General features: G+C 35.4%; 1 protein-coding gene across 3 annotated transcripts in view; it reads left to right on the forward strand.

Annotated features, from left to right (window-relative positions):
* The first annotated feature begins 50 nt into the window (after positions 1 to 50).
* ccdc25 (coiled-coil domain containing 25) overlaps positions 51 to 27,921 on the forward strand; it is a 33,256-nt gene continuing 5,385 nt past the window's right edge. The window contains exons 1-7 of one of the 3 annotated variants that reach the window (XM_039748476.1): positions 51 to 410; positions 1,487 to 1,534; positions 3,943 to 3,982; positions 4,675 to 4,726; positions 8,178 to 8,253; positions 8,569 to 8,672; positions 13,056 to 13,258. In XM_039748476.1, the coding sequence (XP_039604410.1) occupies positions 1,513 to 1,534; positions 3,943 to 3,982; positions 4,675 to 4,726; positions 8,178 to 8,253; positions 8,569 to 8,672; positions 13,056 to 13,258 (497 nt within the window). In that variant the 5' untranslated portion in view covers positions 51 to 410; positions 1,487 to 1,512. Of the gene's footprint in view, positions 411 to 751; positions 920 to 1,486; positions 1,535 to 3,942; positions 3,983 to 4,674; positions 4,727 to 8,177; positions 8,254 to 8,568; positions 8,673 to 13,055; positions 13,259 to 27,921 lie in introns of those variants that run through there. The other 2 variants (XM_039748474.1, XM_039748475.1) reach the window with 2 other exon arrangements.

The raw sequence follows: 27,921 nt of genomic DNA on the forward strand, positions 1-27,921 counted from the left end.
TTAATTTTAAGAGCTGTTGCTCGTTATTCTTTAATTTCAGCGTGTTAATGAAATTAATGATAGCGGTTTAATAACCAAAACTACTGGATGAGGCGGAAAGCGAAACCAGAAGAGTATCACATAATAGAAATGGCGGGGTTATATAAGGTTCGCCAGATTTTCAAATCCCCAGACCAGGACACGTATTATTAATCAAGCAATCAAACTTCGTCCCCTTTTAGTTTCTGTCCGTGTTATTAGACTTATTTGAAAATGAAGAACGTATCCCCTTGGAGTTACGTGCACGTTGATGTTGTTCAGCCAGTATGGTAAAAACGGTACACTTTTCTTATATTTTAAAAATTAAATGGGATAATTTTCTGAAAAACAGACTGCGAGGAAATATGGGACGTCTGGTCAAGTCACCCAAGGTACTTATAACGAGCGTTGCATTCTTCAGACTTGTATGCCTAAATGAAATATATCTAAAATACCCACATAAAATAAACAGTACTTGTAAATTCTAGAGTCAGGAGACATGCAGGTTAGATTGATTGGCGATACTAAATTGATCCCTGGTGTCTGTTCAACCTGGAATGGATTGCCGCCCTGTGCAGAGGTCGTTCCAGCTTTGCACTCTAAGCTAGCTGGGGACAGGCTCAGCAGATTCGCGCCATGGATAAACTTATTTAGCAAATGCATGAATGACTGGATGATGTATTGGCTATATCGTCTAACGTTGTTGAACTCTAAGTCCCAGGGATCTTTGCGACTATCACATCCCTTTCATTGGAAGGTCTACTTCCGGTTTTAATGTGTTCGTTGTTGCACGAGTTTTACAGGAGCGGTTTGTCTTGTTTTCACAATAATTATTAGTTCTTGTATAAGTGTTTTGTTTTCCATCTTTTTCTCATAATGGTTTTCTATTTTACCAGCAATGGTGAGGGCACCTCTATATTCATATTTTTTGTTTGTACCCTTTGTAACTTTCATTTTTTTTAATGTAACCCTAGTATGCAGGCATTTAACTTTTTGGAGCATTGTCATGGGCTTATCATAATCTAAAACTTCAAATTTCTGCTTGACGTGAAAAGCAATGTATTTTCGCTAAATTCTGTTGGTCAGCTTGGCTTGCCACATTTAATTTTAAATATCTGTTAGTAATGGAATGGCTTGCAAAGAGGATAAAGATGAGATTGTCGATACTAATAACCACAGTATTAGTGGTATATAGTGGGTGCAGTTATAAAAGCGATGTGATAGTTTAACTGTTTGTTGAGGTGTACTTTTTAACCATGATTATTGTCTGTAATATATTTTTATGTTTGTATAAATAAAATCTGGCTCACGGCGTAAGATTTTCACCAAGTTTTGTTTTATGTTGTTATTGCTGTATATGCAATATAATACAACCCAATTCTAAAATAAAAGTGAAAGACTTTATTTTGTTCATATGTTGGTAGCTTTGAAAGACATTTGTGATACACTTGTGTTCGTTTTACTTTAGTTGTGGCACCTCCTTACACGATCTATATGGGGAAAGACAAATATGAAAGTAAGTGTCCTACTTTAGTTCCTAACCAATGTGTAATGTACATTTGTCATCTTAATAAAATATAACACATTTCATTACTCAGTTTAGTTTGCCTGTAATAAATTATAATTTGTTCACCTGATTGGACCTCTTTAAGTGAGTGTGGGTGTATGTGTGCTTAGAAGGGCACCACGTCTGTGGTTCATACTTGTTTTGTGGTCAGTGGGGCTGAGATGGTCTCTGGCCTCCTCAACCCAAACCCAGACTTAAAGAAGCACATGTTGGAAAATGGCAAACTTCTTTTTTTTTAATCTCTAGTGGCTTATCTTATTTATCATTTTTTCTGGTTTATTTAATGTGTAATTTCTTGGTAATGCAAGCAATGACATCTCAAAAATTTGGCTTAAAAATCAGTGTGCTTGTTGAAGTATTCTGGCGACTTCTTTTTGCCTGTAACTCAGTTTTGGAAGTCCAAAAATGATTACATTTCAGACAGTTTGCAGGTACCACTCTCTGTTAGTAGAGATGGCTATGTACTTTAAACGAAAAATAGTTTTGTGCACTTGATGCCTTGATGCAATACTAAAAAAAGCTATATAGAGTATAAAATATGTGTAAAAAACACTTTGTTAATAAAGCTTACATATAGATTTCTAGTCTATTTCTACCCATATGTTAAACAAGTCAAAACAAAGCTCTACACAAAAAAATATTTTATTTGTTATACTCTAGTTATTTGCAACAGTTCAATGGATAATATTCAGGCTGACAGTCTTTGAATAATCACTTTTCCAGTAAGGTTATTGATTAACAGTATATCTATCTGGTAGGTGTTATGAAATACTAATTTTTGTATTAGGTTCTGTGCAGCAATCTGGTATGACTTTATATGGAATGCATCACAGCAAAATGAGGTGCTTATGGAACATATACAAAAAATTAGAATTATGGAAAGAGAAAGGAAAAGCGATTAGTGTATTACCCCTAATATAAAGTAAGAAAATATTGCTAATATATTACTTTAATAGAATCCAATGTTACATTGCAGTGATAACCAAGGAACCACAGATATCTATACTGTTTTTTATACTCCTACCTTCTACATAAGTATCCAAAAGGTATCTGATGTGTAAAGTCATTATAAACCTAATGCAGTTGATTTATGAACTCATTTCTAATTTTCTTTCAAAGAAATCATGTTACATCAAAAAGGTTTAGACACTTCAGTAATGACACATATTGATTTTCTCAAAAACCGCTACCTTTTCAAATAGATCGTACTTTATTTGTCCCCAGGGCCAATTTAGTTTTTACAGAAACATAGGAAACATAGAAGTTTTAAAATGACAAAACCCCATTAAACACACACAAGGATTGCAAAACAGCTGAATAAAAAAATGAGTGAATGTGGTTGTGCGAGTGACTCTTGAAATGAACTGCCTCCCTTTCTACAATTGATTTCACATTTTACATTACATGTTCAGTGTTTCCCCCTCAAATGAAAAACATCAGTTCATTGGACTCAGTAAGTGGATGAATGGGTATATTTCTAAATTACACAGAGAATCTCAAAACCATACATCTAAGTACACTTGAAACAATCTGGTACATTCAATAAACTACAGTATGATAATTTCTAAATATATAGTTTTGTTATTCTCCAAATGTGTAGTGTGATGACATTATAATCCAAAAAACACATTTACTTTTCCAAGTCTTCTTTCAGTGTGTTCATATATGTAGTTGCACTTGCATTAAACATTTATTTGTAGCAAACAATATTCTAGTAAAATTGTAATAATGCAAATGTTGCCTTGCTTTACTATAAACTCAAAAAAATAAACTATATTATTCACAACTAGAAGTGGATTGGAAAAAGCAAGTCTATTAAATTACATTTGCACATAAAACAAGGTGCTTATGTTTCTTAACTATTGGACAGCAGTCAGATTCTACTTTAAAATATACACCTGCAGTGATACATTTCAGTTAATTGTTTCAGTTGTAGTTTTATATCAAAGTAGAGATTTGAGCATTTTATTAAATTTCTTAAGTCAATCCTATGACCTGATTAGTTTCTTTGAATTACTGTTCACTATTAGGCAAAGGTACATTTTGGCAAGTGGACCTTTTTTAATTGTACAATTTAGATATGAAAAACTATGGTTTTCAATAGTGAAATGTAAGGTTATTTAAATTTTAATGTGACATCAGATCATTTATCAAATAAGAATGTGTAAGTATTGTTTTGAAATAAGTTAATTGTAAAGTGTGAAAGTAATTCAGTTTCTGTAGGTGAATGGCACTGGTGTACTTAGCTCTGTATGGCTCCCAGGGAAGTCTCTATGATCTCCTTGTAGTGTTTTAATGGTTTGGTAATAGTTGTTTTATAGCATTTTGATTTTAAACTGTTCCAATTTACTTTTTAGATGAAGACCTTATTAAATATGGGTGGCCTGAAGATATCTGGTAGGTAACTACTGCTGTGCAACCATTTATTCTACATTGAAATTATGATTCATTTTACATTTTCTAAGAGGCAAAATTTTATGCCACACTGTTCATCTAATAATTCAAGAGTTCAAGGTACAAATACCAACAAAGACACTGTGATGTATGCTGTAATTATCTCTGTGCAGGTTTTCTTTAGGTGCAATAATTAACCTCATACACACTAAAGGTGTTTGATATGTTGGCTTGTGGACTTTGATATATTGACAAGTGTAATTGTTAGTGAGTGTGTCTCAGTTTTAGGTGGATTCTGTCTTAGGGCTCAGTTCTGCCAGCTTTTCAAAGCCCTAATATGGAATATTCCAATCTGAAAATGAGAAATAGAAAATGGTAAATTTATTTCAATTAAGCAGATAAGTAGTAAAACTAGGCATTTTTACCAGTGCTCATACAGTGTGAATGATTTTGGTAAACATAAAATGCTCACTGATACTAGAGCTTACACAGACGTTTGGTTTAGGGCTGTGCTTGAAACTATCGTGGCTTAGACCAACTCACTTATTTGCTAGCACTTTTAAAGTGATTGAGTATTTATTTTGTGCATAAATATAGCTAAAACAAAAAGAAAATCAATCTTTTTAAAAATGATCCTATTTCAAAGTAGCTTTGTGTAGTTTTTGTTTTTAAAGCTGTAATATTTTTCTTTTTAGGTTTCATGTTGATAAATTGTCCTCTGCTCATGTTTATTTAAGATTGCATAAGGTAAGAATGCATCACTCATCCAGTACTAGACACCAAGCTCCCAGTATTTTATTAATTTAATAATGTCAGAGGTTTCTACAATGTTCATTCTTTGTTTTAAGGTTGTATTCTTATTACTTAATTAAGAAATGTGCTGCATGTAACCTGGTAATTAATGTATTTTTTTTTCTGTTACTTATATATATATATATATATATATATAATATACACACACACACACACACACAGTGCATCCGGAAAGTATTCACAGCGCATCACTTTTTCCACATTTTGTTATGTTACAGCCTTATTCCAAAATAGATTCAATTAATTTTTTTCCTCAGAATTCTACACACAACACCCCATAATGACAACGTGAAAAAAGTTTACTTGAGGTTTTTGCAAATTTATTAAAAATTAAAAAACTGAGAAATCACATGTATTCACAGCCTTTGCTCAATACTTCGTCAATGCACTTTTGGCAGCAATTACAGCCTCAAGTCTTTTTGAATGTGATGCCATAAACTTCACACACCTATCCTTGGTCAGTTTCGCCTATTCCTCTTTGCAGCACCTCTCAAGCTCCATCAGGTTGGATGGGAAGATTCGGTGCACGGCCATTTTAAGATCTCTCCAGAGATGTTCAATCGGATTCAAGTCTGGGCTCTGGCTGGGCCACTCAAAGACATTCAACAGAGTTGTCCTGAAGCCACTCCTTTGATATCTTGGCTGTGTGCTTAGGGTCGTTGTCCTGCTGAAAGATGAACCGTCGCCCCAGTCTGAGGTCAAGAGCGCTCTGGAGCAGGTTTTCATCCAGGATGTCTCTGTACATTGCTGCAGTCATCTTTCCCTTTATCCTGACTAGTCTCCCAGTACCTGCCGCTGAAAAACATCCCCACAGCATGATGCTGCCACCACCATGCTTCACTGTAGGGATGGTATTGGCCTGGTGATGAGCGGTGCCTAGTTTCCTCCAAACGTGACGCCTGGCATTCACACCAAAGAGTTCAATCTTTGTCTCATCAGACCAGAGAATTTTGTTTCTCATGGTCTGAGAGTCCTTCAGGTGCCTTTTGGCAAACTCCAGGCGGGCTGCCATATGCTTTTTACAAAGGAGTGGCTTCCGTCTGGCCACTCTACCATACAGGCCTGATTGGTGGATTGCTGCAGAGATGTTTGTCCTTCTGGAAGGTTCTCCTCTCTCCACAGAGGACCATCGGGTTCTTGGTCACCTCCCAGACTAAGGCCCTTCTCTCCCGTTCGCTCAGTTTAGATGGCCGGCCAGCTCTAGGAAGAGTCCTGGTGGTTTCAAACTTCTTCCCCTTACGGATGATGGAGTCCACGGTGCTCATTGGGACCATCAAAGCAGCAGAAATTTTTCTGTAACCTTCCTCAGATTTGTGCCTCGAGACAATCCTGTCTCAGAGGTCTACAGACAATTCCTTTGACTTCATGCTTGGTTTGTGCTCTGACATGACCTGTCAACTGTGGGACCTTATATAGACAGGTGTGTGCCTTTCCAAATCGTGTCCAATCAACTGAATTTACCATAGGTGGACTCCAATTAAGCTGCAGAAACATCTCAAGGATGATTAGGGGAAACAGGATTCACGTGAGCTCAGTTTTGAGCTTCATGGCAAAGGCTGTGAATACTTATGTACATGTGCTTTCTCAATTTTTTTATTTTTAATAAATTTGCAAAAATCTCAATTTTTTTCACGTTGTCATTATGGGGTGTTGTGTGTAGAATTCTGAGGAAAAAAATTAATTTAATCCATTTTGGAATAAGGCTGTAACATAACAAAATGTGGATAAAGTGATGCACTGTGAATACTTTCTGGATGTACTGTATATATGTAGTGCATATGGTATTAGCAACCACTACATATTCTTTTTAACTGATTTTTTTTTATTGAAATTGGATTGGAAAAGCAGCATAGTATCAAGAAGAAGATGAACCATATAAGAAACTCTCCGGCTGTCTTTCCTGCCACCTACACTCAAATCCCCCAACCCCTCACAAATAACTGGGAGGCAGGGAGAAGGCATCACTGTGCCCCTTTTATAAAGCAGCCTTTCAGTCAGGAGAGAGAGTGAGAGAGAAACAAATAGGCTAAAGGATAACATAGAAAAGCACAATTATTTATTTTTATATATAGTGGTGGATGGGTTGGTTATGGAAGGACCACAGGAGAGAGTATTTCCAAGACCGTTTCTCCCCCAGACCAACAGAGGGCAGCCCTCTTGGTTTCTATTGGAGCCACGGGTCATGAGCATAGAATCACAATCCTGTTGGAGCCCGTTGCCCCTGCCAGGGGGTGCATGGACATTTGCAAGGCCCTGTTTGGCAGCACTTCCACACCCGGAAATGCTGCCGGAAGAAGTTCACTGGGCATCTGGAGTCCTTCCAGGTGCCCTATAAAAAGGGACCAGTTGCCAGGACTGAACGGCTGGAGTCGGGAGGAAGAGGACAAAGCCTGTTTGGAGGACAGGAGATGGCAGGAAAGGGACTGTGTTGGTGTTTTACCTTCCAAGTGCTGGAAAGTGCACTTGTAAACAAACCATGTGCTGTGTGGACTAAAACCTATGTCCAGTCTGTCTTTGTTGGGGTTAAGGGGGCTAGATGTGCCACTGATTTCACTTTATTTATTTATTTATTTATTATCTACAGAGAAGATTCCTCAGTTAATGTAGTCTTGCATTAAAAGTGGTACTAGCCAGACTCTTCCACCCAAGGCTAATAAGAGTTTGACAGAAATTGAACATAAAGAAAAAAGTAATCTATGAAAAATACAAAAGGAAAAGGAAGATAAATATGAACAAAGTAATAATTGAGGAGATCAAGGAACCATTCTGCATAGAATAGTAGCACCATATGAGGAAATACTGTAGATAACTAGAGAGCAACCACAGGAGGACAGTCCCAGAATATTGGCTAGGAACTTCCCAAAATGTTAAGTGACCAGTGAAAGTTTACAGAGCTAGACAGACTCTAGTTCTAGTGCATAACTCAGTCTAGGAGTAAATAAGTCTTCTGAACAAAATGGTATTGTATGTACTAGTGATTATATTTTTAAAAAATAGTACACCAGCACATAGGATCAGGTGAGGGAAGGCCCTTTTCTGCCTTATAATGACAAGTACCCTTCTAGTAAGAAAGACAAGCTTAACAGGAATAGCTAAAATGGCAGCAAAGTTGTACAGAGGAGTGTGTTGGTAATAAAGCAGATAGACAAATTTCATTTGTCCTAATTTTTGAGGAAAAAGACTGGAATTTAAACAGTCCTAAATCATCATACATGTTTCCCAGGGAGTGAATTGGCAACCCTGAATTCTAAAACTTTTCTTTACTGAGTTATTCCACTGTCAAGCTTATAAGAAAACTTATTTTAAATCATTTTAAAATCTTTAAGATTTTAAATTCTAATAAAATACCAGTAATTTAGGCTCTTTTCTCAACACTTTATTGCAGGGGCAAACAATAGATGATATTCCAAAAGAAGTATTGATTGACTGTGCACAGCTGGTAAAGAACAACAGTATACAAGGTATTGTATTCTAAGCTGTAAACAAAATGGATTTTAATTCTGTAAGGAGAGACAGCTTGTCTAAACTGCAGCAGTACTAATATGGCTATTCTAATTTATTTCATTAAAGTAAATAAGATACAATAGTTACCATTTTATTACAAATAGAGATATTGTCTTGTGTGGGGGGTTCAAATGCTTGCAGTCAGTTTATGCAGTAAAGCTCATTAATTTTGCAGTGTTATAAATACTAATAGTATAGTTTGTTTTTTAAGTTTATTATTAATTTAGATAAGCCATTGACAAATATTCTGTAAATCTTAATATTTTTGACAGGCTGCAAAACCAACAACATCAACATTGTGTATACACCATGGACAAACTTGAAAAAAACAGGAGACATGGATGTTGGACAGATAGGATTTCATGTACAAAAAGAGGTTAGTTACTATGTATTTTTGTCTGACAAGCAGTTTTTCTAGTTGCTAGAAAAATGTTATGCACAAAAGATTGTAGTGATTTTGTAAACTGTAGAGTTTGTTTTTGTATTGTCTGAAAAAATTCACAGTCAGTCAGTCATTGTACAGCATTGTCTTCTGACATATAAAAATGCCTAGTGATAGTTTAGTTTATTATTTGTTTTTGAGGCACATTAATGTGTTCAGCATTCAATCATATTCTGTTATATTGATTTGTTTTTAGGTTAGGTGTTTTCGTCACAGTAGGAGTATGCAGTCATTTGTTTCAAATACTTGCTCCAAGTCAAGCTATAATCGTTTTATTAAAATAAAAAAACACACAATTGTGGTCAACTAGTCTTTAAGCCAAGCATAAATCGAAAGCTTTAATACTTACTGAATATGCTCATTTCAAAGTACAGAGTGTTCCTGTGTAGTGATTCATGCTTTGAGGTTTCACACATTTTAAATAAGTGCTTATCAAGTGTATTCACAAAAATCTATTCCAGTGAGACTTGACTATTATTGGAAGTAGTCTGATTGCCCTCAATGCTGTATTGTGCAAAACGTTTTGTGGTTTCTTGTAAGCTAAAGTTGCTTACTTACGCTGTCAGAAATTGTTATAATTTGTCTAAAAATACGTTTATTTGTATAATAGTAAAAACTTATCACAGAGTGCCCCCAACCATCTTTGTTGCATTGGTCATGCGTCGTTGTTGTAGGTAGAGGTTTCATTTAGATTCTAGTCTTTGTAAAGGCCTGATATCCCATTGAAAAAATAGGGTGGCAGAAGTCTGTGATGGAATTAATCTTTCCAGTTTTGCTGTTATATTCATGTTTTAAAGTGGATATACATGGAAAGTTTCTTGGAAGACCATATTTTTTTAAAGTACAACCCCAAATCAGAAAAGGCTGGGATGGTATGGAAAATACTGATAAAAAATGCAGTTATTCCTAAAATTAAATTGACTTTTATTTCATTGCATACAGTGTGAACCCAATATATTTCATGTTTTTCCAGGTCAAATTAACTTGTTAATATACATCCATTCCTGCATTTCAGACCTGCAACATATTCTAAAAAAAGTTTGGACGGTAAGATATTCACCCCTTCACCATTCCTTTTCACAACACTTAAAAGACATTTTGGCGCTGAAGATACCAACTGCTAAAAAATAAAAGTCAAAGTAAATTTAGGAATCACTGGGGTTTTTTTTTTGTTTTTTTTAATGCATTTTCCATAACGTTCCATCGTTTTGTGGTTTAGGGATGTAAGTGTCTGGGGAAATGGCAGCCTCTCATGATTGTGAAAGGCAACCTTCCAATGATACTGAAATTATTTAACACTGATTAGAAAACCTGGACACTTTATATTTCATTGTTTTCCTGTAAAAAGCTATACAAATGGTATTGGAAAGATCATTGCCTGATCCTACAACTGATATTGGAAAGACCATTGCATATTCCTTGCAGAAAGAAATTCAGGGAACTTGGAATCAAAATAAACGTCTAAACCAAATAAGTTATTTTCTCTCTAAAATTCATCCTGCATCTGAAAAGAAACAACACCACATGAACAAAATGTAATATTCAGTCATAAGGCATGGTGCAAACTAAAACATTTTTTTTCCTAGCAACTGTAATGCACTTCACTGTAAACATTTTATTTACTAATGCGATGGTAGACATGTGCAGGAGAAAGTGGAAAATATTCTAGGAGCATCTGGAATCTTTAAGGTAGTGTTCAAATGTTTCAAGTACATTGTAGGGGACTGGGAAGAAATGAAGACAGATAAAAAAAAGCCAACCAGATGTAAAGAAAACATGACCAAAAATACAAGTAGCATTTCTTGTCTGAAATGTTTACTCCTCAATGCAAGGAGCATTAAAAATAAAATGCACAAATGAGAGGCAACAGTATTGACTTAGGACTATGATATTGTAGGAAATCAAGAGGTTGTGGCTAAATGCAGGTGTTGGAGAGAACTTTGACATTAGTGGCTATATATGCTTCAAGAAAGATTTACAAGGAAGGAATGGAGGAGGTGTGCCACTATATGTGAAAAACAACAGTCATGCCCATAAATACAAGATGGAAAAGTGGAAGATATCAGAATCACTTTGGGTTAAGCCAATAAGGAAGAATGCCAGAGATTTGGTTATTGGAGTTTGCAACACACTGCCAATTTCTGAAATTTTGGATAATAGCAAAATATTTTGTCAAATAAGAGATGTGCGGACAAAGCGATCGTAAGTGATTTTAACTTTACAAACATTAATTGGGGTGCCCCAGCCGGAAATGCAAAAGAAGAAACTGGAATGTTCTAACGGTAAATATCTGTTTTCTCACCAGTTTGTTTCAAGCACAACACAGAGTAACATCTTTCTGGATCTCAAATTTTCAAACAATAAAGACAAAGTAAAAAAGCAGAAGTTATTGATGCTTTAAGTAATAATATAGGAACATGGTAATATTTAAGGTAATCTTTGAAAACACACAAATGTATCCCAAAAAGAAGACTTATAACTTGAAGAGATCAGACTTTATGGTGCAGTGGATTGACCTACATCCTAACTGGGATGGAATTCCTTCACTGACCTAGCCTGGAGGCCAACATAATGAATGGTACAGAAGAGAAAAGCAACAGGACTGGCATTCCAGCAGCCATAGATGGGAATCACATACCCAGCTGAGATGCTACTATACAGGAAAGAGACATTGGATGGACCATCCCAACCAGGATAAGTAATAGACTGTTTCCCAGTCAGGAAACCACATTTAAGGGACAATGGGGAAACTGCCTCCCATATTCATGTCATGACCCCATATGTTGGGTGGCAGCATCCCTTTTGGTATAGCCCGGTATGGATGTCTGCAAAGCTGCATGGCAGTTGTGGTCCCATCAGACTGCCCTGTTGGTACCAGAAGAAGTTTGTTTTGCAGCTTAAAAGAAAGCCTTCCACTTCAACCAGGAAGTCGGAGTTGGGAGAGGAGGTGGACAACACTTGCCAGAGAGAAGTTGAGAGAACTATATTGCTGTGCTGACAGTATGGAAAGGAAACCTGTTAAATGTATTTTGTAAAATAAAAGTATTAGTTTTGAACCCAAGACATATTTCTGTAGAGTTGTGTTTGGGTTGCTTCAGCACCCCCTAGTGGCCATAATGGGGTATCTAGAAAACACTTTTAACAATAAATGATAAGTAGTATCACTTTAGAGACTTTCTAACATAGGCTAGTTTTTAATAAAATTCCTGCACCTAGTGTGATTTTACCAGTTTTATTGAAAGAAAAGAAAAAAGGCATCTATAAACCCTTATTAGTCATATATTTTAGCAGTCATTTAAGGAGGGAGAAATACATGATTACTGGAATGTTTCAAATGTGATACCAATGTTCCAAAGGGGGACACAAATTGTCTTACCACTGTCCCATGAAAAGTTATTGAAACACTAATAAGAAAAAAAAACAGCCAATATATTCCCTTGAAAGTTTTTAAATAAAAGAGTTTTCTCTTTTAATGCATTTTTTGTTCTGAATCTAATGATTTTATAAAAGTGAAAAACACTTAAGCACACTGATGTATGTTAGAGCATTACACATGGCTTGTAAAAATGTTCTACATAACATGCATCATAGCATATGTTCTTTTCTTGTTGATGTGGTGTGGAATATTTTTATTTTGTCAAATGGCTATTATAGATGTTGTGCATGAGAGATTATTCTGTCAGAAACAGTACTGTGTAACTAACATTTAGGTACTTAGAAGACTATGTTTTGGTTAAATTTATATGCATTTACTAATGTTTGCCCAGCTCAATGCTTTAACACCGAGTTTACTTGGCTCTCATCACATCAGGTTTATGGAGTAACGGGAAACTAGAAGAACTTTTAATCAATGCTGATTACAGCAATTCAGAAAAATCTGCCAAAAGTGATAGGATTTCGGACTATTCCGCATGTATGGTGTTTTTTCCTTTGTCAGGAGATTCAAAATGGACTGGCTGTAACCTCAAAACATGCAGTGTTCCCAGTATGCCAAACTTTCAGGGATTTGGATGCTGCTTATCTAGCATATCCACTAGTTGATCACTTTCAACTTTAGATCCTGGCACAAATATAACATTGACTGTAGGCAAGAGGAGAGCAGGGAAATCATGTGGCCATGGGAATACTGTATTTTCTGATATGTTTTATGGTTTTGTTTTAAGACAAATTTAAAATATAGATTAAATTATTTTGCTTTGGATAAAACTAAGTTAAAAAGAAAAATGTCTGCTGGTATAAATTTCAAATGTCATTGCATGAATATCATTGATTTTTATGGATTTTGGCATCAGTGTGTGCTTTGCATTTTCTCTGCAGGTAAAGATTACAGCAGTAGAAAAGAAGATAAATGAAATTGTAAACAGGTTGGAAAAGACAAAAGAAGAACGCTTCCCTGATCTGGCAGCTGAGAAAGAATGCAGAGACAGAGAAGAGAGAAATGAGAAAAAAGCCCAAATTCAAGAGATGAAACGAAAAGAAAAAGAAGAAATGAAGAGAAAGAAAGAACTGGAAGAATTAAGGTAGGTGGAGAAGCACAGATGTTTCTCACTGTCCTGTAGGTTCTCTTCTTGCATAAAACATCAGTTGCTAAGGCTAACAATCAGCCATTAAAATAGGGTTACATGTTATGTGGAATACTGTTAAACTTTTTTTAAAAAAAAATAAAAAATTCCCTCCACAGAGGGTAGTACCTATAAGGCTGTCAAATAGGCCAAAACATAAAGTTTGAATATTTGAAGTAAATATTTGAGCTTGAGTTAAACATTCAGGGTGTGATATATAGGTTTGTATTATTATAGCAACAGCAAGAAAAAAACAGCCCATCTAAGCAGGAAAAATCATAGTGCTACCCAGGCAATCATTATGTAAATATGAGTCATCAAAATCTTATGTTGGTACATTATATTAAAGAGAAACATCTGCACAGAAGTCTTGTCTTCAATCTAGAACTGACGGCTGAGTGAACAAGTGCTTGTTATGATAGCAAACCATAAAATAAACCATGAAAATAAGACTAAATCCTTAATGTGCTACACTATTATTAGTATTCTTGCTTTTTTTCTCATGGTAACTTTGCAAAGCATGATGCACTTTTGATTCAAGCACACGTAAATGAATACTGCAGACTTTAAACAAAAGGAATATTTGAAAACACATTCCGTCACAAAAACAGGATTCTATGTGTGTAGAAACTGACATGTTCATAAAGAAAGAAAACCCAGACACACTTGGCATTTCCAATAATGCACATTTGAAGCCTACACAAAATCACCTATGATTACTTAAGCACACCATTCTTCTATTTCTGTCTCACAATTGAAATAGCAGAACATACTAAATGTGTAGTTGTAATTATGTTTAAGCATTTCCTGTATTTAGCAGATTTTTAAACAAAAAAAAAACTGCAAGATACATGGGTTGTGTTAGTTACAAAATGCAGCGGGTGCAAAAAAGTGTGTGAACTATCTTGAGAAGTTAATAGTGTGAGATGCCAGTTGAGTGTATGGCTTGGAGAATTGATGGGTTTAAACTAAATGAAATATTTGTTTCTCCTTTACAGTTACAGAAAAATATAATAAAGGTGGTGTGTATGTTTTTAATTATGCCTTACTGTTTAAGGCATTGGATTAAGTCAGCAGCCATGTAAGACTGACATTTATTGCTTGTTTTCCATTTGCATTAATGAGAACGTCTAAAACAGCACTCAAGGACCTTGGTTTTAGGAGTGAATAAAATGTGTTAGATGCAGAACAATACTTTTAATATATTGCAGACATGTTTAGAATCTGCTCTCAGTACATTGGAGCAGATTAGATCAAAAACAGAGCTGTAGGATAGAAGAAAAAAAACTTACCAAGCTATGTGGTAAAGGTGTTGTACTAATGAAAATAGGATAACCATTCAAAATCGTGGAAGGCATGTGCAAAAACATTTTGCAGTTCTGCAGAATACTGCAGCATTGCATGCTGCCAAAGTTAGACCAAGGTAACACAAACATTTTGTTTTACAGTTGAATGTTAGCTTTTGCCTTTCAGTAAGACCTTTTTTCAAATAAATTCAAACTACATTAGAATAGTAACACTATCAGCACTAACTTGCCAAAACATTAAATATTTATACATAAAAGTAAGTTATAGACAATATGACAATAGGCAATACATTTAACTAAACTTTGGATCATACTGTATTAAAATAATCACTAATAACAAAGCATAATTTTAAACAAATATAAAATATAATTTATGCAGCAAAAAGAAAACGTGAATACCAGTAACAAAGAGTAATTCTATAAAGATGTTTTATGATAGCATTTATACTTTAGTGAATGAGCATTATTAATTTAGAGATTACCTGGTCTTACCTCTTTTTAGCTTGAGGGAGAGTGGCTCATACGTTGTCAAGTAATAAACTATTAGAGTTTTAAAATAGAGTCTATCATTGTAATTGCTATTGAAATTAACATTGTTTACCCTTTTCTGTCTACATACTGTATATAGAAAACATTTTACATATGTTACACTTAGAAGTTTTTGTGCATGATGAGCATTTTCCCATATTTGCTATTTTTCATATGTTTGCTGAAGTGTCCTTGTTAACCAGAGATAAGGGAATTACTCCATCATCACCAGAAGAAGCTTCTATAGAGGTTTGAACTAGGATGATTTTGAAACCTGTCCACCTCAATGAATGCAGGCTTTCTTATGGCTTATGTGCATCTATATTTAAGGTTTTTCCACCAGTAGTTGTAGGGTACACTTCGATATGTGGGCTGACATGCAGAAGTGTTATTTTTATCTTCTGTTTTCCTCACTAAAATGCACTGAGAAAATGCCTAAGTTATGTTTGCTTGTACTTCTTCACATTGACCTACGACCAGTGTTGTGCATGAACTAGTTCAAACGAGCGCGTTCGTTGAACAAGCTCATTTTTCTAAGAACGGTAAACATACCGTATTTGCAAGAGAAGAACTTGAACGTGAGCTAGTTCAGTTTTATATGACATTCTGGATCTGGTTTAGGTCCAGATTAAATGTTTTGCCTTAACCTGTGGATTTTTCAAATATGTATTTCATTTGAATTTTTTGCCATTTATTTGTATTCTGAAAAAATTACATAAAATCAAATAGGCACTCCATTCCATCTGTGTCTGCCTGCTTGTGCTTAAGCTGCACCCCATGCTAACACAAGCGCATGGTGAAACTCTGCTTTCACTTTTAGAAAAATGTACTTCACAAGACCACTTTATATTTATCCTTTTGGACATGCAATATGTGACACGAATTTTGACCAGCAGCGTAATAAGTTAGTTCACTGACATGGTGGTTCCAGAATCGCAATTTTTGTGTCACACAGTTGGAAATAGAGCGATAATTTATATGTATACTTGCATCTGTTTAATTTCTTTTTTTACTGAGAGGATATTTGCATATATAGTTATATGCATTTGTTGCTGGGTATAACTCTCTTGTATTTAAATATATAAAGTCTTCATAATTGTATTTTATTGAAGAACAATGTAATAGCCTAATATAAGGCATGCAGATTTGAAAAAAGTAAACTCATGGGTCATTTATTCTCACTCCTTAAAAAATACTTATTGAACTGACCATGAACTAGTTCACATTTGAAATGATGAACTATGAACGTGAATTTATTCATTTTAATCTGTGTGAACTGAACTTTGAGCTAGCTCTTGTGAGGTGTAAACTTGTACAACACTGCCTATGATAATCTTGCTTTTTTGTGGTGTATAGGCCTAAAGAGCAATATGAAATGAGCAGCAACTTGGTAAACTATTTAGGGTATGTTTGCAAGTTACTTTTTCCTTAATAAATAGTGTGAGCAAAACTGGTTGGAACTGTGATTCACAAATGCTCTTATGTTAGTTGTCAAGCTGTCTTGAACAGAAAAAGATTTATGACATAGTTTGCAGATGGCAATCTTTTAAGCAACATTAGTCTTTTCAAAGCCATGGCACCTCCACAGGAGTGAAGATAATTTTGCAATTAAATTTAACGACATAGATTACAAGCTTGTTTATGTTCTGGCGCTGTTTGCTCACTTAGTTTTAGGCAGCTACGCTAGCTTCACTTGTGGTGCGCTGACTGTGCACTCATGTGCAGTAGTCTATCCTGTTAGGTTATATGAGACAGTGAACACTGAGGCCGTGTTTTTAATTGTTTTTTGTAAAGTGAGTGACATATTCAATAATTTCATCTTGCACATTGTTAAAACAACAATTAAGGTATTATCTTAGACTATACATATCATACACTCCTAGAATAGGAGTAGGTGCCATTGTATAGTTGTGTTCCATTGAGAAGGGATTTGCTGTGCTGTTTTCTGTCAGGTACATGCACATGTTAACTCTGACACAAACATTTGCCCTTTCAAAAGTCGATTCATGTGCCGGTACAACACTAACGTTGTTCCTGTTAAAAAGGCACACCAACAATCACTCAGAATATGAAACCAAATCAGAATGCACTTCAAGGCAAAGTAGTTTTTATTTGTTGCTGCTCTACACTATAATCTTTTTCAACCCTCTCAAACCTACACAGCATGTAATCTTTGGAAAATGTCCAGGATTAAAACACTAAAGAGAATTGTATATAGATTATGTTTTTCCATTTTAATTATGCATTAAATGTAACTCCCCAGCAATACAATTTTTCCAGTACTTTCAAATTAGAAAGTTTGCTAAAAGAAACCTACTCAAGTTTCCATACCTCCTGCCCTGTTTCTATTCAGAAATACTGATCAATCTTGAAAACTCAGATAGCATCTCCACAATATATACTGTAGAACACCTCAAATAATCTTCCTTTCAAAAATAATAGGGTTCAGTGGAAAAGGATCTTTCATTTAATTTCTTAGAAAAGGAGTGGAAGGCAGCCATGCACATAATACACTCAAGCTTTATACTGTATGTGCAAATCAATTCAACAATTCAGCTTAAAATCTTTCATCAGTCACATTTCTCTCGTTTAAAATGTATCCAGAGAAAGATCCAACCTGCGAGGGTTGCAGCTTAGCTCCAGCATAACTGAGCCACATGTTTTTAGAGTGTACCAAATTAACATCATTTTCGACAAAAATCTTTGAACGGTTATAAAAAACAAATTGATTGTAATAGCTTATATGCCTTTAATAACTGGATGAATCCCAACCCACCTTTTTTGTAAATCAGTGGATAACTTATGCTTTACAGTATACTATTTGAAATTGGAAACGATCAAATTCTCGCTTAGAGGATCTGCTTAAAACTTTATAAAATACAGCAAGGTTTAATAAAATTTTAGAAAAAGCATTCAAATTGGGGGGCAGGACCATTTTCACTTATTTTTTGGTAACTCTTTGCTCTCCTCTTTTTTTTTTCTTTTTTCTACTTTTCTTCTTTGACTGTGAAGTCATTTGTAGTATAAATTCAACATGATTGTATGCAATATTGTTTTTTTCAAATAAAATAGGCACACTGTTAATCTTAAGGCAGCCTGTAAAGGTTATATACTAATCAGACTCACTGTAAAGTGTAAGCTACGAACATAAGTGCTGGAACAGGATATAAAAATGTGCTATTTTATTTCTTTTGATTAATGGATCTGTTATCTTTAGTATGTTTCATCACTAGTAAAGCTTTTGAAATTCAGGCAAGGATGGTTATATTAAGAATTTGAGCACTAAAACATAGAAAAATTACTAAAGTTCTTCTTTCACAATTCTGCCCTTGTTTAAATTAACTGGAAGAGCACTTACCTGTTAACACCGTCTCCCAGAAAAAAAAATATGGAAGTGTCAAAAGGATCCATTGGCCTCTGTAGGATTTTGGGTGTGGGTATGTGTACACTGTCATGGGACTGTAAAGAAGACTTTTGATGTGTCTAGTGCTGTTTTCCTGCCTTGTGCGTAATGCTGCCTGAATAGGTTTCAGCCCTCTGCGACTGTTGAAGTGGCTTCCATAAATATTTTGCTATGTTATGTTTTATAGTTAATTTGCAGTATAGTCCAATATGTATGTCATTGGAAATTAAGGTCTTTACATTGCCATTCCTTTAGAGGAGTTCCACAGTTTTCTGTAAATAAAATTGAGAACATGCTTGAAGTTTAGTAATTTCTCCTTTTCCTTTAACCAGGAACTGTACTTGGTCTTTCTGTACAGGACACCCGACATCAAGCTTATAAGCTGGGAAAAAAGTAGTTATATATACATTTAGCAATATTAATACTACTTATATACACAGATGTTCACAATAGTTTTATGAGGAAAAATTGTATACAGTACCTAGTACCTTAGTGATTGCTAGTGGATAAAATCAATCACTTTAAATACTTCCTTACAGCATAATCTCCTATTATTAGATAGACTTATTATGTGTCCTTGTATTCCATTAGTAAGAAATTTTTAATCAAAAGACAAGAAATTATCTACACTCTTGTAAAACAGAGAATTATTTAAATAATGCATTTTCAAGTACTACTAGCACAACTATGTCTTCATGCCATAGATATTTTTTGTTTTAATTAGACTGTGAAACTGCTTCATATTAATCACCTTTACATGTGTTATTCCCTTCAACCATTGATTACTGTTGTCTGTTTGTGATTTTCAGAATGTTTTGTTCATTGCAATGCACATTCAATGATTTTAGTAATTCACTTGAACTCTAACCAGAAAGATGTGTCCAAATGTGCCCCTAATGAAGACTTAACAGACAGGACATTATCTCTAGCGTAATGTTTATTTTTTCATTATGAATAATAACTGCTTATTTTTTTATATGGAAAGATTATCAGTCCAAATTTACGCAGTCTTTTACTTGTCTGTGCATGAGGATCTTATTTAGATTTTAATTTTTTTTTTTAAATATTGTTGAAGTTTTGATAATTTTAATTACCACATTGTGAATAAATTAAGTGTCCATCCAGTCCCTTCACACCCACAGAAATATAAAGCTATTAAAGTTGTTTGTTAATAAACTGACAACATTTTTTATTTTTAATTTTTTAAATATATATTTAAAAAATCCCTGCAGCCTTTCCCCCGCTCAGTTGGTTAATCACCTGTGCTATCTCAGTGAGATTGGTGGCTCACAGCTAATTGGAGGATCAGCCTCAAGGACTGTGGACCCAGAGATATCCAATGTCCTAGCTAGTATCAGCTTTGAACAACTGCTCAAAGTAGCTAGCCCAGCGGGTCACAACTGCAGTGTCATCCGTAAGGACTGTTCCATCAGCTGCCCTGACTGCGACTCTCTGAGGAACCGATTAAGATGTGCGTAATGATTTGATTCCTCTGTAAGTAGGACGTGGGTCGCTAGATCACAGATGATGTGTCACTTTCTCACAGATTCCTCTAGCAAACGCTTCTTTATCTGCCCTCAGAGTCCTCGCAACCGTCCTTCTCATTTCCGAGTACAGACCAGAGTTGCCATTGAGCCGTGCGCTGAGACTCCTCTCAGTGATATCCAGGATGCCCTGCAAGATGAAACACCTCCTGGGAATACCGGTAACACCAACACAGCCCTCAGCAATCTTCAGGGTCTTGTCCCAGAAGGTCTCCCACATCACATTAGGATCAACAGTTGTACCCAAATCTGAAAGTTCCTCACACAAACTGCATGCAAACTCATTAGAAACAGCCTGGTTTTGGAGTCTGGCCAAGTCCAGGTTCATTTTCCTAGTAGGTGGTAACCTACTGGACCTAAGCTGGATCCTAAAAGTAGCAACAACAAGTCTGTGGTCAGAATTCACAAACTGGGCACTTCTGTGTAGACCCTGCAGTTTCAAGAGTCTCCAGCATCTGCCCACGAGGATGTGATTGATCTCCTTCACCGTACCACCAGTATTGGAGTACCAAGTCCAACGGTGCGGTTCAGGGCGTTGGAACCAGGATCCAGCGATTCGCAGCCCCTGACCTTTGACAAAGTCAAGGAACATGGAGCCACTTTCACCACCCAAGACAGTCCTCATAGTCAGCCCTGTAAGTGCCAGTGGCTGCATTGAAGTCACCCATGACCTGAGGAGTGTCATCTCGTGGGCACCCATCAACCACCGAGCGTAGATGCGAATAAAATGTCACCCTCGTCGAGACATCACTCACTGTGGTCGGTGCATACACTGAGAAAACAGACAAGGCACCCAGAGAGTGCCGTAATGTGAGTCGCATAATACGCTTGTTGAAAGGAGTGACATTGGACACCATCGGAAGAAGCCAATCCGCTACAGCAACAGCTGCTCCCTGAGTATGACAGCCATCAACTCTTTGTAATTCTCTATCTTTCTCTTCTCCCTCTTTGTCACTCACTACCTCCACTCCTCCATGCAACCGTTGTCCTTCTTCCTCGCAACTCTGGCTCCTGGAGCAGTGGCAGGCATCTTCATGGTGCCACATCAACCTGGAGGCGCTGCCACCTGATGGTCAAGGGAAGATAATGTTCTGTGTATGCTATCTCCCTTGCTCCTCTTTGGCTGAAGGCATTCCAGCCATCCCTCCCCTCACAACTACTACAGTTTCCATTTAGGGAGAGGAAAATAAATTTTCTTCATGCATATATACATTCAAGCATACTGTATATTGCCTTATCTTGCGTGAGAGACTATGCAAGCCTTTCGGGATTTGATGATTGATGTTTTGAGCAACATGGTATTACTTCACAGATTATAATTTGACTCCGGGCTGCAGTTTAGCATACAGGAAGTTTACATGTGCTGCATGTGCTTTTCATATTTACATGGTGTTGATTGGCTATTTTAACTTGACCTTGAGTGAGTGTAGGAGGTTGTGTGGCATCTTAACAAGAGCCAGATTCTTCTTACTGACAGAGTAGGTGCTATCTATGACTCTACAAATGAAAGTAGGTCCAGAAAATAAATGAATGTTTAAAATACCAGATCATCAACCAAGAGTTGTGGGATTACAGTGATGTAGCCATATTCATAAGAATCCAATGATAAATGTGAAACATCCATTCCTTTGTTGTGGCTATATATTGTACTTTATTAAAAAGCAACTGTTCTCCTTCATCTCATTCAACTGAAATGAGTTATGTAGGTTAATTTTTTAACTAATACTAGTGTGGCATAAAAGTCTTACTTCCACGTGGCCGAACAGGCTTTACGTAGCCACCCACACTTAGTCTACTGATTTGCTGGATGACACTCCTCTTGACAAAGCATTTTTGAAGTCTTCCTCCTCTGCTCTCCTGGATGTATGCAGTTGCACTAATCCCCTTAATTATCCCTTGACAGTTCTTATGTAGGACCTCACGTTTTCATGTAGTTGTAGGACTGTGAATTTTAGGTGTCCTTTTGGGTAAAGGCATCTTCTAAAGCAAGGAGATAAAATGATCATGGGAAAATGTTCTGCTTGTTAATTAAGTAATAAAATGGCAAGTTGTGAGCACTAACTGTTTTAACAGCTTTTTCTCTGACAACTGTGTTAATGTAAGTGAATAAGATACTTGGGTACCAACATTTAAATTTGTAACTGGTTCTAGACATTTTACTAATAAGCATTGCAGTCTCTTGTTCTTGTGAAGTTGGGTATTTAAAATGTATTGGTATACAGTATGGCAAACTAAAATAAGATACTTTCAGCTTCATTGTTTAATAGCTGACTTGAATGAAGTAAATGATGTTGGAACTCTATTCAATCTGTAGGTTGTATAAAAAGATGTAATATTTTTGTGTTTTATATCATTATTGTTTTTAATTTGAATCTGCTGTTGTCAGTTTCTAATTGATTTTACTTATATTATTAAGGTATTTATACAAATGTGGCACATCATGCAAAAAAATGTACTTGGGAGGAAAATAATATTCCTAAAAGAATTACAATAAGTGAGCAGTGTTGTCATAGAGTTTTAAAAGAATACTCCACCCAAAATTATTTTTTGTGTCACTCTAAGTAGTTTGCAGTCATGGCTGAGATAATTTTTAATCTCATGTTTTCATGCAGCATGGAGATAAAATAAAAAGTTTCTGATACAGTGTAAAATAATTATGACCAATGTTGGATAACAGCAAATCGGGTTTAGTGATGCACTAGTCTTAATTTTTTGAGTCCAGTTTCTATCACCAGTATTTTTAATGGGGAATCATCTGGTTCAGATCAAAAGAATGTTTAATGGGAGATTGGCTACTCTGAATCCAGTTTCTAATTGTATACCTCACCCATTACACTGTATGCCACGTGACTGATTCAAGCAGAACCCAAAAAACATTAGGAAAAATTATGAAATTGTAGCATAGAGTATTGTAGACTTTTTTCAAGTGCAGTTTATATCAAACACAAAAAATACCTTATAGTACTGTATGTATACAGAAATACACTTTTTCAAACTTAGTTGTGTACAGAAATGTATTTAATATTGCAACTGGTACATACTTATATGCATCCTGCCATTTATTCACTTTTGATGCTTTTTGTATTAAGTACAGAAGCAAGTTAAATAACACTTAACTACCAGACTTCATTTAAAATAAAACTGTGAACAAAAGTTTTGTGCTTTCCAAAATGCACCACACTCAAAGTACACAATCGTACATTCCAACAGCATTTGCAAAGACCCATCTGTAAATCCACAGATAAGGGGATAAAAGTTTTCCTATTAATTTTTTTACATTGTGGTTCAGATCTTCCATAGCATACCTGTAATGCCATCACAGTGCACAACACGTGACAAACCAGTCTGCCACAGCACATATTCACTCCCCCCTCCCCAGCCCATACAGTGGTTAGTGCAGCTGTCTCATGGCTCGTTAGAGATGGGTTTAAATCCTCTCTAGGCTGTCCCCAAAATGATCACAGATTTCTTTGCACATTTGGAACATAACTTTTACTTTATAATTTATGTATGTTTAGGATAAGATGACAGATCTCTTCAAATTGTCTCTGTCAGAGTGTCTGGCAGTGTTTGAATATGTCCTGAAATTGTAGAAATGTTCCTGTCTTTTGTATTGGAAAATGAGGACTGTGATAGATTAATAAATGAATAATACAGTATTCAAAAAGATAATCTCATTATAAACTAACTTCTAATCTATCCAGCATTAACTATTTGTAATAAAGCAGAAAGTTGCTATATTTGAGATTTATAATATGTTATTTACAGTTTCCGTTGAAAGATTAAAATTTTGTCAACTAACCCAAATGTTACATTCATGCAGAACATTTAATCACTCTCACCCTTACTCTTTGTTAAAGATACTTTTCAACTTGGTGAGAATGACTAAATGCTGATTTTCAGATAGTCTGCCCAGTCCAGCCAGTTCTATCTTCAAGCTGCAGCTAACTATGTGGTGAAACACAGGGCTGATGTGTGTCCCTGAAAGGTTTTAGATAATTATGTGGAAAAGTAGCTCGCTCAGTCACAATTACAATTAGCACAAGGCAACTAACAGTCCAACTTGGAAAGAAAGCCCACTAAACCACATCTCGGGAGTGATCTGACCAATTTACTTATATACTCAATTGATTCATCATAAAAGCTATATTTATACGAGCAAACATTAACCTCCTCAATGTTGCATTTTATTCCAAAAAAACATGTAAAAAGCATTGCATTTTTTAGCATGAATTTTTTTTTTAATCTCAAAAGTATAGTAATGATACAAATAATAATAGTACTGATAAATATGAGTATGAAATGAACAATATTACCAAAACAAAACTAATAATAATACTACTGATGATGCCAAATCAGTATATAATCTCAAAATGAGTTGTTTGTGTGGTAAATCTTAAAGTACAGTGAAAAACACAATCCAGTGTCACAGTCGGGACAATAATAGTGTGTTTCTTTTCGGATTTTCTTTTCAGATTTATCAGTTTTCTGCAAAGTACAAATTGGATTCTGTTTTTTTTCTGTTGAAGGTTTATAATCAATAAGATGCTCTGAATTGATCTGCGATGTGATGTGTCAACCAGCTTTCTTTAAGTGGTAGTGTGGACAGTGGATGTGCGGCAATGATTTGTTCTACAAGCTGGCATGTAAAGTTTGCATGAGATACATTTTCACCAGCTTCTTGTTTGTGTAAAACAAATGCATTCCAAATGCACTGTTCCAACAGATGATGAAATATCTTTTTGTAGTATTTCTTTTGTTGCCTCCGCATAACAGGATAGAAAGTAAATTCTTTATCCACACTATCCAGCCGCCCATCATGCTATTGTTGATGACCACAGCACAAGGCTTAATAAAATGCTTGTTGCCTTTTTGTCTGTATAGTGACCGTAACTGCATTATGTACAGTGCTAAGACGACAAATATCTTTCTTGTGCTTCCATTTCAGTACATTAATTACCTTTTGCCAAGCTACTAGCTCACCTCACTGTAATTTAGCTCTGATAAAGTCATCAGGCATGCCACTACAGTTAGGATGCACTGTTCCATGTGTCAGTCTTTCCTAGCAGCAAGAGGTCAAATAGCTCTGGCAAAGTATAAAAATTGTTCATGGTTACACAGTAACCTTGATCCAGCAGAGCATCAATCAAAGTCGTACTGCATTCATGACAGTATGCCTTTATAAGCCATGAGACTTTCATCGACGCTAACATAGTGGTCAGGAATGTAAACTCTCCAAAATTTTACTACAGTTTTCTAGTTTAATTCCCAAATTTTCTTCATTATGAGTGCTGGGTGGGTATTCTCATCAAAGTCTTCATTGTTTGTATAGTGTGGATATTTCATAATTAGTGAAAACCTACACTCAGTCATAATTTCTCCAAAGTACAGCAGCACTGAAAGCACTTTTACAGCCTGAATCATTCTCGGTTCAAATGATTACGCAAGATGCATCTGTACAGTTGAAGACTGATTTAATTGTCCCGCCTCTTCAGACAGTTTAGTTAGTCCAAGAGATTTATTGCTTTTATAGTTGGTAGAATCGTGCTGTTCCTTGACATTTTTGGGTTACAAAAAGTGTGCCCCCACAGAACAATGGCTGATAAACACTGCTATACCTACACATCTCAGAAGCTGCTATCTCGCTTAAAAACTGTGCGTTACTTAGATGGTTAAGTTGCGTTCTTTGCATAAATTAGCAAAGATTCTGCATACTTGAATCATAGGTGGGGATAATCATTATAGTTCTGTTTTATTTAATTTTATCATTATATTAAGGCAGTCAGCACTGTAAGCTAGCTGACAGACTGGTGAGTTAAATACAGAGATACTAAATTATTTTGGTTTTAGTGCCACTCAAATATAACTTATCTAGCATTTATGTAATATGACATTGATTAGATCTTCTTACAGAAACATGAAACGAAGATAAGAGAGCACAATTTTTACCTTCGCAACTTTTCTCTAGCATTGCATCAGGACTGCTGTAAACCCAAACCCTTTCCTGACATTCCCCTGCACCTATGTCAGTATTTATAAATAAAGAAAATGAACACCAGTTCTACATATTCACATTAGATTAGATTCAACTTTTTTGTCATTGCTGAATTGTGAAACGTGTAATATGAAATGTTAAACCTTTAAATTAAAATTATATTTCATACAATTTTAAAGGTAGTATATAAATACGGCACTGAATGTATGTAATTTTTAGGTACACATTTAAGCTATTTGTACTATTGTTTCTTAATGTTAAAAATACAAAATACATAAAAATGCTACCCTGACTAAAGCACTGCCTGAGGCGTTTGCTTTGTTTTTGGCCCAGGATGTGACAATATTTTAATGTGTTAAGTTGACCACATTAATGTCAAAAATGAATGCATTAACTTTCCGTGTCCCAGTAAAATTACATGTTGGTGAACATACAAATGACTTCACGTGTGGATTACGTGACATGAGTGATTTTTTCATGGATGTTTTGACAGTGTTTGCTGTTATCCAAAATTGCTCACTATAGACTTATATTGTATCGGATACATTTATCTTCATTCTGCATAAAAACACAAGATTTTTTTTTTTTTGCCCATCAATACAGACTACATGGAGTAAGTAACATATTAAAAATATTATTTTTGGGTGGAGGTGTCTTTTAAAGATAATCAGTCATCATGTTAGTGGCAGCAGATTTTTTATACTGTTTTAAGGGATCACCTTCCGTTATCTTGACTTTTGTGTTAATGCTTTTGGTAAGAAAATGATCATATTGGTCTCAGTCTTGTGCATGAATGAACCCCACTAAATTCTTGGTACTGTATATTTAAACTTGTAATGTCCTGTGTTCTGTTTGTGATTGAGGGTTGTGTGACACATATAGGTCATTTAAACTGAACGCAACAAAGTTTGCTTCTTATTTTCAATGTGAAATGAGGTGCACCATCCATAATATGCCACCTAAGCTAGTAAAGCTTGTAAAGCAAAACACACTGTTTTTGTACAAGAGAGTGGCCCATCTTAGTCTGATCATTTACTTCAGTGTGATCTAAATGCTAGTTATCCAAACCTCTGTGGGGTGGCAAAAGTGCTGGTGTGACAACACTGAATTTTATTATTCTTTATGAGATCATCTATGGGGCTGTTTTATGAGGCATGCTAGCATGTTTTACCACATTCACAGCACAGCCATTTATGGTTAGAATGTCTGTACATTTACAATTGGTGATTGGAAGGTGACAATATTGCCATATTGTCCAGTCAAAATCCTGTCTTAGACCCCATTAAGAATCTGTGGAATAATATGAAAACGGCAGTCCACAGCTGTTATAATACTAATTTCCCATCTCGGAATACTTTACATTTCTTTACTTTAACAGTACTTTTGGCATATAAATACATTTTGTATTTAAAATCTATTTTTTGAACATTTGAACTGACTATCTAAATGTATACTAGAAATAAATGTACCTTTGTAAGGCTGCAAGGTTGTTATTGTTAACTAAAAAAAGTGTTTTGTTAAAGGAATAACACGCCCAAAAATGATATTTTTTATGTGTCACTTACCCCATGTAGTTTTGTAGTGGTGGCTAAGAAAGATTTTTAAGGTCGTGTTTACATGAAGAATGGAGAGAAAAAAACTTACAGTAGAATAGAAGCCAATAGTGACCAATGCTATACAATGGCAAACAATGTGAAAAAAGGCCATGTAAAAAAGAAAACAAAATCTCACCTGACTCATTTTGCATAATCCATGTGCCAATTGCCCAGTTTTATGCTGAAAACGTGGAAAACACATGCTTTTTTTGATAAATTAATGTCAATTATATTTCTAAGTCTGACGTG

Source organism: Polypterus senegalus, chromosome 3 (genome assembly GCF_016835505.1).
Source record: "Polypterus senegalus isolate Bchr_013 chromosome 3, ASM1683550v1, whole genome shotgun sequence".
NCBI lineage: Eukaryota > Metazoa > Chordata > Cladistia > Polypteriformes > Polypteridae > Polypterus > Polypterus senegalus.